General features: G+C 40.2%; 1 protein-coding gene across 1 annotated transcript; it reads right to left on the bottom strand.

Annotated features, from left to right (window-relative positions):
- Positions 1-11,069: 11,069 nt before the first annotated feature.
- LOC117479504 (transcription cofactor vestigial-like protein 4) lies at positions 11,070-17,436 on the bottom strand. The gene is made up of 6 exons (XM_034126488.1): positions 17,247-17,436; positions 16,530-16,684; positions 15,430-15,592; positions 14,507-14,732; positions 13,574-13,688; positions 11,070-13,443 (listed from the first exon to the last, which is right to left on the bottom strand). Exons 2-6 carry the CDS (start codon positions 16,609-16,611, stop codon positions 13,244-13,246), a joined length of 786 nt encoding a protein of 261 aa, XP_033982379.1. The 5' UTR covers positions 16,612-16,684; positions 17,247-17,436; the 3' UTR covers positions 11,070-13,243.

The raw sequence follows: 17,436 nt of genomic DNA, 5'->3' as shown, positions 1-17,436 counted from the left end.
CTAGCCCTTCCTTGCGGTTTATTAAGTGTCAGAAACACAAGCTGATAGAGAGGCCTCGGCATGAAAAACATCCCCATAGAACAGCTCCTGCCCGGGGGCCTGGCGTGCCCACCCGCCCCATCTCCCCAACCTCTTATGGCTCTGCGTGTTTGATTCTGTGTATTTGAGTGTGTGTGTGTGTGTGTGTGTGTGTGTGTGCCTGCATCTTCTCCCCCACCTCCTGCAGTTGCTGCTTCCATTAGCTTCCAGTGTGATAAAAGAGACAGCACCAGCTGACACCACCACAATGACTCGCCGTGGATAAAAGAATGAGATGTCCCCTCTAGTAGCTCGTGGCAAACTGTGTGTGCCTGTGTGTAGCTGTGTGTGGGGGAGAGAGAAAGGGAGGGGGCAGAAAGGTTATGGACAGAAAGCTGTGTTGGAGTGGACTGGGGTTTGAATAATGCCCCTAATGGCAGCTCAAATAAACTAGCCCCCTTTATTCCCAGTTGTGTCATTTAGCATCATTACCTATGAAAACCAGTCACCAGCAAGATAACCCAAACTGATGTCTTACATCAACAGGAGCCATAGATCATTGTTTATGGCAGGGGGAGGACAGCGACGAGGAAGGTCTTGATTAGTTGGGACCAATCTAGCAGAACACAATTAGTCTTCCACAGCTTCAGCAGTGATGGATCAAACGTCTTTACAAATGTACCAATATATATTCAGTATATATATATATTTATTTTTTCCAGAGAGGATGTACAAATAGCTGACCTAATTCGTAACTTCTTTCTCCAACAACCAATACTTGCTGCCATTTTAGTGTCATGCTATTTCCTGTGACTCATTGATTGAATTAGGAATGTTGGCTTCATTGCCTCTTCAGATGTTTGATCATAGTTAACACATCACTGAAAATGGTTCCTCTATAGTATTTAGATACTTGAAAAATGTGCGAGCTGCAGTAAGACATAGTCACCTAATAATATCTGGATTGGGACTAGTGATTATTTGTGTATAGTTGCTTTTAGAAATCGATGTTACGGTTTTATTGCTTACTTAAAAAGCCCTGAGAGACTGTGAGCTATTTGTCTGACCTCTTATTGCCCTATGTCCCCTCCTGCACCATGAGATCCTCAGAAGCATGGCTGCTGGTCGTCCCAAAGTCCAGGTACAAACACAGAGGAGAGAGCCTTCACTGCCAGGGCTGCCTGAGGAGATCAGAGCGGCAAACTCTTTTGAATCTCTTTTAAAAACCCACATTTTCAGAATAGCCTCTATTTTATTAATGTTTTTTTTACTGGTTTGTTTTACTGTGTTGTTCAAGGTTTGTTTGACTTCCTTTGTTTCAATACGGTTTCTACATAATTTCATTCTTTGTATTTAATTGTGTTCTGTTTTTCTCTAAAGCACTTTGTAACATTGTTTGAAAGGTGCTATACAAATAACCTTTATCATTATTAAAGGTCTGCCTAAAGAGACACCTCACTTGTCAATATTTGGACAGTCTTTTTTATAGGGCTGACCCCGTTGTGTCACTAAATCTGTTCCTAAGATGACTGATCCTTTAAGACAGCAGTTGAAGATGGTGGAAAAGTTGATGCTGATGTCTAAACAGCTTGGATTTTCACTCAATCACTCTTACTGCTTTTTATTATTCTGTTCTCATTTTGTCAGCCCATGTTCATCAGTTTTCTCTTTCTCGCCTTAATGAGCAAATAAAGAGATCAACTCCCAAACCCCCCCATCATTTCTTATCTCATTATGTGAATGATCTGCAACCCATTTATTCTGTCACTGTGATAAAGGGGTGAATTCAGGAAATGGACCATCAAATATGTACATTTTGCATGTGTATGTACCAGCACTGTACACATGAATAGATATAAAAAAAAGCACTAATTAATATGACACAATTTTTCATGCAATCTCTGGGTCTGTTAGCTCCATTTTGTGGCCAGATCTGAGCAAGGGGACATTGTTTGGTGTTTCGCATTTCTTGGCGCTCACTGTGGCGAGCCTATTTTTAAAGTTAAAAAGTGCTTGCAGTTTGGCCGCAAGAGAGGACACTGAAGAAGCAAACTGGTGATCCATGATGCTTTTATGAAAGGATGACAGAACGCTACAGCTTATAAACTCACACAGGCTGCAATGATTAATCCTCATAGCCCACTTAAAGGAAGGAAAACTAATTCTGCTGTGAAGATGAAAAGGCTGATAATTATGTTTATACTTTCTCTGTTTTTAACCCCAGTGTCAAAGGATTTTTTTTTATCGGAACGCCCTATTGGGTTTATGTTGTTGTGGGTCACTGAACCTGCATATGTTTGATGTGGATTTTGTGTGATCATTTGTGACATTTTTCCTCTGGTGCATTTGGTTTGCTCCAGACTTCTGTCTGAGGTACATTCACCCGAGAATTCAAAGCAAATACATTAATGAATAACTAATCTTTGCAGATGCATGAATCTACATATCAATGTAATCAGAGGATGTTGTGTGCATGGCTATTTCCAGCAGAGGGGCTGAGAGGATGTCAAGCATGCAAAGCCTCTCTGCATATATGCTAATTGGGCTCCATTTTCCAATCTGAATATGAACCTTTCTGAAATGAACTTGTTTACCAGTTCACTTTTTAAGGTGTCATTTTGCACATGCACGCAAACTGCACTGCTGCTTACTTATCAAGCATTTATGCCGTGCAGCTGGGTGAGATGTGAGATTACCGGGTGCACTCTGGGACATGTGAAATTGTGGATTCCCAATGATTTTTTCCGTTTGATACTGTGCTCTCGTGACACAGCAAATATTGCAGTTTGTTCAGGCAGCGAGGCTCGGAGGCAAGCAGAGCATATGATTTCAGTACAGATGCAAATGTAAGTCTGAATCCTATGCCAAAGAGGTTACTCTGTCACAAATCATAAGCGCTAATCACCCGCGCCGTAGAACATCTATGGGTTTGAATTAACAAATCCCTATACATATAGACCCTTCAAAAAGGACTTCAATTTACATTACATTACCCTTCCCCCACTTTGCCAGCTCATAAACCTTCAACATCACACGGAAAACCTTGCACCTGTCTGATGTCTAATGTAAATATTTGTACTATTCAAATTTCTGTTTCTGTACACACAACTGTGTAGTTTTCCTGTATCATCTAAAAAGGGGATGGCATTTTCAATGAAGGAATATTGAAGCATCTGTGACCAAAGTGAATCTCTGTGAGTGAATTTGAAGTCACAATAAAGAGGACGATTTCAGCTAATCAGGAAGACTGTCCCCAGCTACTTTCAGTTTGCTGTAGCGCTTCTTGTCTTTTGTCACAGCTTATAATGTCTCCCCAATGTGCCAGAGGCTTATGGGGGAGTCATTGCAGATTACTGCCTGGGTCAAACACTGAATGCAAATCAGGCCGAGTAACAGGCAAAGTGAAGCACTGGAAAATGGAATCAGGGTGCAGGACATATAGGGAAAATAAACTGCAATATTTGTCTTATTGTACATATGTGTCGTATAATTTATTTCTAATTTCAAGTGTGTTTGGCTGAATGTGTGTGTATGGACTGGCATATATTTGAATATACATTTTTTTTTTAAAAGAATATTAGAGCCAGGGTTTTTTCTCATATTAAACGACTATTATCAGAGCAGGCTTTTTCAAACGTAAGCGAAGGGGAGCAATTCCACATGGTGAGCAAGACATGTTACTCTGCCTGGATGTCACGCACAGTGGGTGCTCTGAATGATCTTGTGCTCTGATGTGAAGCTAGTGGGAGGAAGGGCTAGTTCTCCACTGAAGCTCCTCTAATGGCTTCCTCCTGGATTCCCTGCCCAAAGGGTTTCAGGCCCTGTGCTCTACCCTGGGCCTCTTTAGGCTGTGCGACTTTGATAATAGCTGACAAATGAAAAACTCTGCCGACATCAAACTGAGTTATTTGTTTCCCTGCTCTTACACAGAATGGACAACAGAAGAAACACACTGTTTTTTCTATAGCAAATGTCCTGGAACTTAACCCACACCGACTAGCAATGCTGCACCTCTGTGTGTCCACAGTGTACACATTCTGTATGCTTGTATATGCATGTAGTATGTGTACAGTTTGCATAAGCGGATGCACAAACTAGTGTGAATATGTGAAGTGTACAAAAACTCTTGATAAGTGTACAAGGCAGGCAGCTGCTCCAGGCAAAGCGTTATAAAGACCTGCTTTCTAAATGAATTCTTGTCAGATTACGCCAGCACACACATAACACTTGACTCCTCAGGATGTTGGCTGAGTCTGCTCAGTTTAGTACAGCTAGGAAGTGAATGTGAGGTGGAAGGTGAGGCACAGGTGAGTAGGAAGGTTCATGACTCATGTCTGTTATTTCAAAGTAATGTTAAGTAAATTGAAGGTAAGCAAAAACTCTTGCATTGCTGTTTTGTATTCATAGTAGGTGAGAATCACAGTTTCATTGTCTTTGTGCTTTTGGGTGTTGTTCTGTGAGCTGATGTGATTATTTCTGGTCCTATTTTATATGCAAATGTGACGAAGTGACCTCCACACGTGCATTGCATGCATTATCCCTCCTGTTGCATGACATTTTCACTCGTGTAGTTATGCCCTTGACTACACTTTATGAGTGTGCGGAATAAGAGGCAGATATTTAAGCTGACCCACATACATAAATATCCCCGCTCCCTCAAATATGAACCGAAAACTGAGGCAAACACGAGAGACACGTACAATGCAATGCTCTGGGAAACATTTTGAAGGCCTGTTCAGATGCGGTTTACTCTTTCTGACATGTTAAAAACACACGGGCAACTTTAATAGAAGCACTGTCGTATGCTCACAAGCTCATTTGTTCCTTGTCTGTCTCATTCTCTTCCTTAAACAACATGCACACACAGAGGCACACACGATGATTAAGAGGTCTGAGGGCCTTCAGGGCACGTGTGGACTCAGGGCTGCAGTGATTCATAGCTTTGATGTGGTGCATGCTTTCTATTCTAATCTGTCAGAGAGGAAACTGTGCTCACTGATGAGTGAGCCGGACCAGGAAGGGCCACAGAGTCCTGCCCAGTCTGTCCTTCCTCTTCCTCGGGCACCTCAGCCCCGCTCTCTCCCTCCTCTGACATAAACGGTGACAGGTGAGACGCCCCGAGAGCCGCCTGCGCACTGCAGGGCTGAGAGACACAGCAGAGATCACTGAGGTCAAGAAACAGCCAAAAAAGTGGTGCAAACAGAGTCCAACCACTGTCAGAAACGTACTATGACACACGTGAAGGACAGGACACATTTCTATTCAGCAGCACATAAGACATCATTTCACATGGGCAGATGCTATGTTATTTCATACGAAATTAAACCGGATTAGGCTCACATCATATTTAGTTATTCAGTGCTAATGTATTTAATTAAAAATATATCATCCTCTCCTTTTATGTAGTGCTTACACAAGGTATAGCAGATCTTTTATCTATTTTGATTAAATTCCTCCTCAAACCTCAATCGAACTTTGAATGCCACTGGTTATTTTCTAAAGATATCATAAGGAATACCAGTGTTATTTTAAAGCTACAAAGATTTTATAATTTAACTGTAAAAAAGCATTTGATAAAAAAAGTTTTGATTTGTGGAAATGTGATACTTTGAAATAACTTTACTTTACAATCAATGGCCACCCTTTTTACTTCATTATTTCATCATGCTTCCATATTCTGGCCATGAAATACAACCCTACATTTTATAAATAAGACCGTGGATCTGAGCTTGGAACTATCAAATAGGTCTGACAATATGAAGGGAGGCAAAGTGTTGGAGTTGGAGTGAAGTTCCTGTGGTCTGTCAAACACATCCTCTGGCAGGGCCTAATGTGGCATGTGACACGTCACACCCTATCACTCTGCCTTACAGATGACCAGCCGCTTACGTATGCCGCGTGCACCACTGGATCCCAAACCAGACACTGTCAGGTGTGATAACAGTTTGAGCACCAAACCCACTCTGAAGCCTTGCCCTCTCCCATTCCCCTACTTTTCATTTGATGCTGCAGCTGCACAGCTCACAGTTTGCTATGCACTACTGCAAGCATGTGCAGTACCCTAAAGATGCCTTTATCCCTGGTTCACCTGCACATTCCCCCGATGCTGAGGACCAGATATAACCCTGATGCTCCGCTCTCTCACACCGCCAACCTCTCTCCATCACTGGGGGGTTTTACAGAAATAAGGACTGCTGCTGATCCCAGCTCTTCAGAGGAAATCAAATAGGGCTGAGGCTCACTGTGGGGAGACAGTCAGCGACAATGGTGCATGTTATACATACACCTTCAAGCACCAAATACAGTTCCTCATCCTATTAGACTGCTGTACACCACTGTGCAAAGGCTGAACACATTTCTCCTCTTACAGAGTAACTACTTCCTCACACTTGTACACTAACGGCTTTTTTCTGTTCTTTATCTTGTCATTAGTGCCCTTTAGTCTCAAAATGTGCTGCCTACATTTGGCATTGGAGGTAAATGTTCCCCCAGCACACACTCATTATTTCAATACTTACAACGCAGTGGACAGACCCGGCCTCTTTGACAGCATTTGATGCTCTTGCTCTTTCTCTCTCTGTGTCACCATTTCTTCCACTTGATAGAGAAAGGATTTGGGTTTTTTCTTGTTTTGACCTTGTTTTCTATTTATTTCTATTTCTGTTTGATTTATCAAGACTACCTGGCTTTGTGTGAGGATGTGTGGTGAAACAGCTGAAAATGTAACTGCGTCACAGTGACAATCATTCTCCCTGTGCACAAAGAAGTTAAAAAAGAGATCTGCAAAACCCTTTCTCAAAAGTAATTTCATCAAAATTGCATCATTTTTTTAAGGATGTTTTTCCTTTTGTAAAAGAGGCCAGCCCCTGTGGATAAAACGTTAAAGCTACGACGTATTCAATCGTTTTGTAGCTTTTCCGTGAAGCGATTACATTTTTTTTTTAATTAAAATCAATCGCCACAGCTCACCTAATTTGATCCTTTCTTCTGACTGGGTCAAAGTCAAATTCCCTGCATTTGTGTATAATATACATCAAATGTGTGAATGAAAGCTCATCAAAAAGGTGCAATCTAAAGATTTATGCACATGAAGAATCTTGTCTTTCAGGTCGAACCTGGGGCTTTTTTTTCTTCTTTACATTGAACCTCTGACCATTCCCCATTTGCTCTGTAAGCGTTTCAACATGAAGGGGAATGTTGGAGCAGATAATAAAGCAGTCTACTGTACAATCTCTGGGCCCTTAAGTCTGATAAAACAATGCGCAGGTGGAAGAGAAGAAAAATCAGTAAGGAGACATTTTTCTGTGCTGGATTGGTCTCTTTGATCTGGAGTGCAGTGAAAGGAGGGCATTATGTAACGTCTTCAGCACACACATGGCCGACTGTGTGACTGCCAAAACACACGGGGGGAGTGGTATGGTGGTGCGCTGTGGCAAAGGCGGGGTGGGGGGGGGGGGCAGACAGATCAGAGGAAAGAGATAGGGCCCTGGAAGACAGGAGTAGTAGATGGACTTGTGAGGGAAAACATTGCTGCTCATATTGGTGTTAGGTCACTTTCCTTATTACAGCTGCTTAGTCAAGCAGCTGTAATGTGGGCCCTAACAAGCCTCATAATGAGACATGAGAATGCCCTTTAGTGATGGTTCAAACATTTATCTCCTGCTCAGTGCCCAGTTCTAACTGTTTCAATACACATCCTTTTGGTCGATTGTTAAGAGAATTCATTTGAATAATTACATGGGTTCCTGATCTTGTAGGAAAAATATAGTCTGTAACACGAAATATTAGCCCATCATTTGTATGCCCTAATTGGAAGCAATTCATTACCTTGAAGGAACAGCAAAATGGCAGCACAGTCATGCTACTGCAAAGCATATGGCCCTTAAAATCAATCATTTACAAATCAATCAATAATATATAAAAGTATGAAGTGTAAGCCAACTGTATTGGTAAGAAATGACTGGCTGTGTCAAGCACCATACGGCCTTATGGCAAGCCAAATGTGGCGCAACAAAACAGGTCAAAGATGGAGCTGAAACAGCATGCAACATGGAGGGTTGCAAAGGAGAAATGTATTAATAGGACCCTGCCAAATCAATGTAACATGCACGCCACACAAGACGGCCTAATCAAGAAGGAGCTGTCTTAACTGATCGAAGGAGGAAGTGAGGAAAAGGCAAAGAGCGATTGGGAGAGTGTGTTGGCGGTGGTGTGCAGCTGAGAGCTGATGTTGAGATGGCCTGACAGGGTCTGTTTCTGTTCATCGTGAGACTGTTATCCAGAGTGACCGTGTTGTCTTCCCTTCCCTCCACAAAGGTTATGCCATTGCCAGCAGTCCACATGACAGAATGAATGAGCCACAATTGTTGGAGCCAGAGATGCTCAAATCTTAAAGTACGCACCTACCCTACACTCAATCAATACCACATTCAACAGTCATTCATAGGTAAATCAGCGCCTGATCGCAATAATTCCGCCCTTGCATGCGACCTATAGTGAGGCTACGGCTGCATTTTAGAAATGACGTGCTTGGTAATCGGGTGTGTTGGGCTGTCAGCTTAGGGTGCATGATCTTGCCAGCATGACTCAAGTGTGCCCGTGAGCTGCTTCCTGTGCCTGTGCATCTACTCCAGTTGCTTGTATGATCTATTTTAGATGCTTTTGCCCAAGGATGTGTGTGCATCCTCACAGCAGAGAGCCACAGAAATAAGAAAAAAGAGGAGGGGGAATGGATAATGTTGAAATAATCTACAGGCAATCATGCAAATTCCCCAGACGTTGTGCACTCTGGGATTCTGTAGATACGGGTGCAGCCTCGCATTCTATTCAGGCATAACAAATTTGGAATTATGCAAATAATAAGATCTTTATTTTTGTATAGGCTATGTAGGCAACATTTGAGCCAACATGTGTGACACTGCTGGGGCAACTTTTTCCATTCAGTCTGTAGTAAAATCATGCATTTATCCATGTGGATTAATTATCACTCCATACCGTGTCCACTCTGTTGAACAGCTTCCATTGGTTCCTTACTTTTATGTAACCAAGAGCAAAACGGAACGAACAGTGTTCAACATATGTGTGTCTTGACCATGTCTGAAAGCAGCAGAGTCCATCCTGTTACAGCAATAACAGGGGGCAGCGACTGAGAGACCAGTCCTCCATCGCAGGCCCAGATGTCATGCTCCTTGTGGCCTTCACACATTGAAGGGGCCAAGTCGAAATTGGCGTGACCCTGATGTGTCATCTTGATTTCGACACTATTTTCATGCCGGCTATCAATGTGGCCTTATATCTACAGTATGTGCGTGCAGTAGTTTGTCGGTGTGTGGATCTGCGATTGGTTTTGCACAAGTAGGAAAGATGTGTTCCCCTCTCTATAATCCCACAAGAGCAGGCGTCCTTGGAAGGCATGGTGCAGCAGAAGCAGGGGCATTGTGGTTGGTGAATGGCTCGTTCTAATCTCGTGGAGGCAGTGGTCTGTTGGAGGGGCTTTTGAGCAGATTTGAGCCCGAGGGGTGAGAGCAACAAATACCAAAAAGAAAGAAAAAAAAGCTCTCTTTCTAGTTTAAAGATTTGCTTTATGAATGGTGCTGGGCAAATTCAAATTAACCAAAGTGGAGGTATACTCATTTCCATTTCCATTCAGCCTTTAAGGGATCTATTTATATCCTAAAATTTAAAGAGGGATATGCTAATCCGACGCAATGTTTCCCATACATAAATACATCTTCAATTACATTTCAAAAAAGATCCTTTAAGGCAATAGTCTGGGATATGGAGCCATGTTGGGTAACATCTACAATCCATTCTGCTCTCAGTATGACAGCTATTTCTTGACACATATAGACTCTTTTTAAAACAAAAGGACATTTTCACATTACTAACGGACACATTGAAGAAATGCTGCATCCATATCACTCTTCCCAAAATGATGACGCCCGTGTCTTTGTTTGATCTCCAGGGAATAAGAGAATTTGGGTGTGTGTGTGTAGAGTGGTTTAACACTGCCATCTGCTGGTTGGGAAAGAGAATCCAGTTTATCTCTGATTTAACTACAGCCTGGTCATACAGTATCTCATTTCCATTATAGCATAATAATGTTGAGGCTGAAGGCTTATTAGATCAATGTCTGAGTCAAAACATTTTTATCACTGATAATCCTACCCTTTTCTCTCTTTAAAAGCAATGGATTTTTCCAACAGCAATCATCCCATTCTTTGTTACCATGACACCAGATCAACCAAACAATGTCTCTAGCCAAAGAGGCTTCAACTTTAATGTCTGTGGGAAGACGTCAGCTGTTGGTCAAGGACATGATGACTCTGCCATAGAATTTATTACGCACTAACAGCCATTAAGTACAAATAAAAGGTGTTAAACATACAGCTGTTATGAGACTGTCAACATACGTACAATTATGGATGCACCAGGAACACACCAGGCACTGTCCAATATACTATATTTACAGATAGTATCATCACATTTAATATCTATGGAGTAGTATAAAAGGACATTTTTCCAATGTTGGTCCCTCGGAAAACAAAACAGTTCTGGTTAACATGTTGTCAAATCACTTCATTTTGTAGCCGTGGCAGCGCTGGTCCAATGACAATAGAGAAGGAGCCATGACTCCTTATTGCTTGTATTGGGCTCTAATCCGAGTAACCACCTTGTTATTGTACATTGAAGCAACAAGACGTCTTGAGTTTGACAATTAACCAATATAACAGTACTATAACACAATTTGTATGTTAATCAACAGTCTGCAATAAACAATAACCTTACAACTTAAAGTGGTTTCTTTCCAAAGCACCCTATTTTTGATTCATTGTCAACAAAGACACTTGGATGAGATTGAATTGCATCCTACTATCCTAGCAACCCAATTGATAAGTATTTTTATTTATACCAACCATAAACTTCATTATTTTAACTGGATTAACATACTTTTAATGTTGCTGATTATAATTAACATTATGTATGTGGCTGAATGAGTGGATTGTTTCACATTTAATTGGTATGAATGATGTTACAAGAATATGCAAAAGGTAGGTATTTTTATGTTTATTTGGAAGAAATTAAGTACAAAACAGTGGCATTTTCTTCCAGAGAAAAAAGGACAAAAGTGAACAAATATTACTTTTTTTTCTATGTGTATGACACCTGCAGCAGGTCATTTCTGCAAACAGTCTTAAAAGTACAGGTAGTCTATATAGCAATTAAATAACAATGGACTAATACCCCCAAACATCTTACTGAAACATCTACTTGTGTCAAACAAACAGATTCGATGATAATCCCTAAACTCCGCTAAGGTACACACAGAAGCTAAACAAACTCTTTAACCGTTAGTACAGAAGTCTTTGACACTGTACCAAGAAAGTCTTTGATCGAAAGACTGTTGTGTTCCTGCACGTATTCATCATCTGACAATTCTGGGAAGATAAACCAACTTTAGGAAGATACAAAAGCATGGTTAGAAGATAATAAGCACCCATGCTACATAGGAGTACACTACTCTGAATAAAAACAAATATCTATGATCATTCCGCGCGGCGCAACGATAGTCTTAAATGAGTAAAATAAAATATATAAAGACAGGATAGTGTATGTAACAATTTCAAAAACTGTAAGATATTAATACAAATGTATATGACAGTTAATTGACATACAAAAAAAACTGAAATTGCAATACCATATCTTAATCAGTGTTGACAAATAGGTTAGGCTACCTTAAGTAGAGAATTTCAGAAGGGTGAGAAAGAAAATTCAACAAAACTAATCTGCACAAAAAAAAAACCTTTGTTACCCACTGACACCTTTCTCTCTATTTAAAGTAAGATATGGCAGCTCACACCACGACACCGCCTTGATCATAAAAGACATACATACTTGTCATTCTTAACAAAACTGGAGTGACGAATAAGGGTCAGGCAGCCATGGTGTAATAATAATAATAATAATAATAATAATAATATTTGTTCAGGAATTGCATGGGCATTAAATCTTAGTTCTAAGGGGAATCAACTGCTTTGCAATTGAAGCATTGAAGACTTCCTGTTAGAAAGTAACAGTTAGTTTGTTGTCACCAAGTCCAAAATGTAACTATTGACATGTTCAAAATAAATAAAGCCACTGCTAGCAGACTGCTACTGAAAGGTCAGATGTTGCTGTATTCAGTCATTTAGAAAGCGTAAGCATCCAGGTCCACAGAATAACAAAGCAAGTTAGCCTTTTAAACTGCATTCAGACAACCTTTCCAGAGGCTGCGATTTGTAGGTGGGTGCTAAGATATACACCTACATATAGTAATGAAAACCAGATACAAAAAATATATTGAGTACAACTGTACCAGCAGTGAGTATTTCTAAAATGTTACAGATAAAAAATAAATTCTGAGTAAATATATAGTATAGAATAAGGTTTGTAATAGAAACCAGCTATTTGAAACATGCTTTCTAGTTAGGCACATCTACTATGATTGATATTAGTTTACTAAGTAATCAGCCACAGTTAGCATATAGACAGGAAACTAAAATAATTCAGTTAATAGTGGATAAGTCCAGTTCAGAATCATAAATAAGACATTATTAATGTCTTCAGAAAGTACAAGGGGGGGGGGGGGGCATTAATTGCATGTCCACAATTTCAAAACACAAGGATCGTTCTTGAACACATTGATTCAAAACGAATCTATGAAGGTAACCTGCTACCTAAACGTCAGAATTGTAAAAAGAGAAAATGACATCTGGCTGACTTTTTCAAGTAAAAAAAGATTAAAGAGCAGTGTGATTTTAGAAAGGAAGATCTATGGCTTATATGTTGATGGGACATGAAGGGAAATTCTTTGGCTGTTGATGCAAAGTAAAGGCAAAGTCAAACAAGAACATGAGCTCCTAAACAACCAAACACTTTGTGAATCTTATTTTAAATGCAAAATAAAAAAATTCTGATTGTACAGTTTCCACATCTAACATTGTCAACCCAACTACGCAATAGTTCTTTTCTCAATGAAGAGCCAATTTTTAGAGTATAAATATGAACTGAGCGTTCTAAAAAGTCGACCTGGATGTCCACAAGGGAACAGCCTATGTGAGCACCATATGACTTACATTGTTCTTGGCTAAGGGAAGTTGATGCTTGGCAAGAAATGACGGTGGGCCATCTCCACTCTCATATGGAAACAGTAAGGAAGTGATGGTAATGTTAACTTCCCTCTGCTTCATTGATCTGCCTCTGGGGTTTGACAACCCCCATCCTTAGCCTTGATTTGAAGCCAGGCATCTCCCAGCGCCTTGGCAAAGTGGTCGTCCACTGAACCGGTGATGGACACGGAGTTGGACACAGGCTCTGCTTCTTTGTAGTTCTTTCCAAGGCTGCGACGAAAGTGCTCCTCAATCACAGGATCGCATTCTGTGTTGGCTGAAAGGCCATTATGTGTGGAGGCAATAAAACCTGATTATTATCATGCATGTAATATATCACAAATATTATACTACTATATATAAACATTAGATTATTATGATGATGTATAGTAATGATTATGGCTCACCGTTGGTCTTCATCTCATCAGCAGGTGGGCTGGGTAAACAGCCGTTCATGTGGCAGTGCGAGAGGTTACAATTACGGTTGCTCGCAGGGGCACAGGTAATAACAGAGGGACGATTCTATAGGTGGAAAACATTCATACAATCAGCTACAAAGAACTGTGTAAAATACTCTGCACAGCTTAGCATATTGTTCCAGATTGTTAATATATTGTACACATTGTTAATAAATTATTGATAAGAGTTTACTCTACTGGTTCAAGGTAAATTGAGAATTCAACATTCTCTGAATATGTAAATACCAAGATAATTGTCTCCAGCCGATTCAAGGTATTACCAAAAAAAAAACATGACAGTGGTACACCCAACAGACTAATCTGAAATCTAATACAATTAGAATAAGGGGTTATCAAAACAATATGTACACGGACAGTTGTAGACTTGCAAGCAGACGCAATCTTATACATACTACAGTCTGGGATCTGTGTACACAGACAATAGCTAATAAGATGCCGATCTCATTGCAGCAGGAAAGTGTTAGGTTAAACAACAAGAAGGAGGAATAAAGGGAAAATGGGTGTGACCGCTTACCAAAAGTAGGACCAAGGAGATTAAAATATATCAGTACATCGTCGGAGATGAGAAGCATCGACGTGGGGAAGTGTCTCGCTACAGCTTGCGCAGTCAAAATGTTTCAGTTGCAATAAGACTGGTGGACCTTCGCGTGTATAGTCACACGATAAAATGTACATCACGTGGATCAATCATGGCCGCTCAGATACAGCAGGCATGAACACCACTTGAATTTATCAAAATGATTTAATGTTTATACCGCACACTCTATTGTATCACTCCCCCATTAAAGGTTAAGTGCTTTCTTTTTTCTTCTTACTGTTAACTTAAGTTATACCATAAATAAGTTATAGAAGTTGACATACCTGCTGTCGCTCCACAGTCCCGCTAATGACAGACCTCCCTTTGGTCCTGACTCCAACGTCGTGGATGCTTTTGGTCAGAGCCAGAGGCTGGTCTACAGCATAGCTAGAATAAGAAGCATACAGGTGGTTCCCATGGAGACCGTTGGAGGAGGAAGTAACATGCTCCATAGGAGTATGAGCAAGGCTCCAGTGTTCATTACGATTGTCTCCAGCAGAGGGACGGGCCCTAGAAAAAGAACATTCATATTAAATATATACCAACAACTACATTTTTCATAGACAATCCATAGCTGCATCTACACAGCGTAAACTGGGGTGGTGGTCTTGTATTTGGTATTGTGCAGCACATCAGTGGTTGTAGGCATCTCTCAGAAACTGTTGTGATTTTTCACTCCTGCAGAATTTGTTTTGCTGCTAATCAAGTTTTTTATGACACTTTATAGCCTGGAGGTGATCCTTGCATTCCACCAGAGTTAATGCTGTAAGGTCGCATTCAGACATTTGTTTAAAAAACTTCAAACTGGACTTTTTCAAGCTGAATGGTTTGATATGTGTGTATGTGTTTAATACAATGTTTCTGTATTTCTGCCGTTTAAGGCAGGGCAGAGAGTAAATAACAATGTTGGGGTTTGGGGAATGGATAATACTAATATAAAGCAGTACTCTTGAATAACTATACACACAGTACCTTTAAATATTCGTAAAATTGCCTTGTGCTACGTATTTCAATTTGTTGGCAAAAGAAAATGCATAACTGAGCATAATGAGTTCTGAACCAGCTACATATCTCTTTTTTCCACTTTTGGTGGTTGACGTAGGTTAAAGACTTAAATTATATACTGTACAAAAAAATGTATGTGAAAAGCTAAACTGACTTTTTTTTTAAAAGTATTTTCGACATGGTTTTGAGTATAGGTTCTTACAGTTGAGTGGCAAACAATCTGCTCATTTTGGTCATGTGGTCATCATCACAGTTGATTTGGTCATCCATTTGTTCTTCGCCATACTTCCGTTTGCTTGGGCAGTGAGGAGGAGGGCCAGTGATGTTGGACATGGCAGTCGGCAGGGAGGGTGTCCTGGACTCATCTGTGGTAAAGGAATCAGCAGTATAAATAACCTTGATTAACTTTAGATTCATGAACATGACCACAGCTAATTTGGTGTTTGCCTGCTAAATAAGAGCAGAAATGTGTTTAATTAAGGCTATTAGCTTAGTCATATCCTCTTGAAAAATTATTCTTAAAAAGGCAAGTAACCTGTCTTCCAGATTACCCTCCTAAATATGGAAGGTTGAGGTCTTTGTTTGGTCTTCAGAGGTGGATTTTATTTCTGAAGGCAGCTTTGATTAAAATTGTTGTGCAATCAACAAGAGAGTCCTTTTGTTTTGAAGTAAAACCCTCTCCTTAAAAACAAAAACAACACTGTTGTTGTCAATATATTTCTCTAGAAACTGTGTTTATTCATATTTTAACAAGATGTATTTTGGAGGATGGCCTCCCCATAGACACTATCAGCGAACACAGACATAAGTCCTTCCTACATCAAATTAGGCCATATTTATATAGTGTTTCATATTATGTATCTGGATCATACAGTATTCACATCTTTGTGGGTTATTAGGTGTGTTTAGAGTTTATTATAAGCTTTGAAGGAGGGTATGAGAAAAACCGATGGTCATTTTTTTGTAGCATTTCCGGTATTTAGAATTAGTAGTGAATAATTAGTGAGTTCTAGTCTTTCCAACTAAGAAGTTAAACATGCAGACAGTAGTATTCACTTTATCTCCTCAAAACAATGTGAGTTTAACATATGCCGATGTATCTTTAATCTAAATTGACGTACAAAAAAAACAAAAGAAGAAAAAAAAAGTTGCGTCTCCGAAATAGCGTTAGTTGAAAAGCAAAACACTCAAAAAAAATGATATTTTAATTATAGAAAGAAAACTAAACTTATTGGTTCAACATAACACGTGAAATACACAGTATTGGGACACATAACAACACGCAAACAATGTCAAACTAACCTTCGTAGTGCAGTCTCCCGATGTTATTGTTCATCTTGTCCAGGAACTGAGAGTTCAACAGGTCCATTCTAGTGAATAGCATTTACACGAACAGGCTTGTTGCTAACATTGATGTTAGCAAGACACACCAGCGAAAGCAACAAAAAAGTGATATCCTATAAAAGAGAAACAAAGGAAACATAACGTAAACCGATGTGTTAGATTAGCTTATATTTCAAGTAATTTAACGGAAAAGGTTAATGTTCCCATGACGTTAGCGGTTAGCTGGCTAACGATAGGTATCCTCCTGACGTTGACGTTAACGCTTTGAATGCTAACAGTTAGCAGTCCTGCTAGTTAAACACGTAGCTTCAGCTAACCGCTACAATGTTATGTTACCTTTCACTGACACATGAGTAAAGTAGATCAGAAAGTTACGTTGCTACGATAATTGTACAATGGTTGTTACAATAGTTACGGAACTGCTGTCTTAGTTACAGGAGCTAACAAACTGGAAAGCTAACTTTAGCGACTTTGACAAACTAACGTTAGCCATTAGCAGCTAAGCTAGTCCAAAACTTTGTAGTCAAGCTAGTTCGCCTAAACAGAATAAACGTTGAACAACCTTACACCAACTAGTGAAGTGAGCACTTACATTACGGTACATTTACTGGATGTATGCCCAACAACACCATTCCAAAACAGCGTAACATTAAAAGTTATGTTAAAGTTACTCACTTTATCGACAAAACGCTTCACAGCCTCACCACCACCATGGCTAGTCCAGCTTGCCTTTACACTGCCTTCACGTACTTTCCCACCGCACCAGTCCCCAAACAAAAGAGTGGTGAGCGGCCCTAGCGGAGACCAGGCGAACAGGGAGTAAGGTACCGGTGTTGTGCCGTAGGTTGAAGGTTTGCCGTGGATT

The sequence above is a fragment of the Trematomus bernacchii genome, unplaced genomic scaffold (genome assembly GCF_902827165.1).
Source record: "Trematomus bernacchii unplaced genomic scaffold, fTreBer1.1, whole genome shotgun sequence".
In the NCBI taxonomy this organism is placed as follows: Eukaryota; Metazoa; Chordata; class Actinopteri; order Perciformes; family Nototheniidae; genus Trematomus; species Trematomus bernacchii.
Note: the sequence above shows the minus strand (reverse complement) of the source record. Positions and strands in the feature narration are given on the sequence as shown.

Bases quoted from the DNA above. Each gene is read 5' to 3' on its own strand.
- LOC117479504 (XM_034126488.1), bottom strand. From the start codon at position 16,611: ATGCTATTCACTAGAATGGACCTGTTGAACTCTCAGTTCCTGGACAAG. The intron at 14,733-15,429 runs GTAAGAACCTAT...TTCTTTTTCTAG, and splicing joins AGATTGTTTGCCACTCAACT to GGCCCGTCCCTCTGCTGGAG. The intron at 13,689-14,506 runs GTATGTCAACTT...TTCCACCTATAG, and splicing joins GGACTGTGGAGCGACAGCAG to AATCGTCCCTCTGTTATTAC.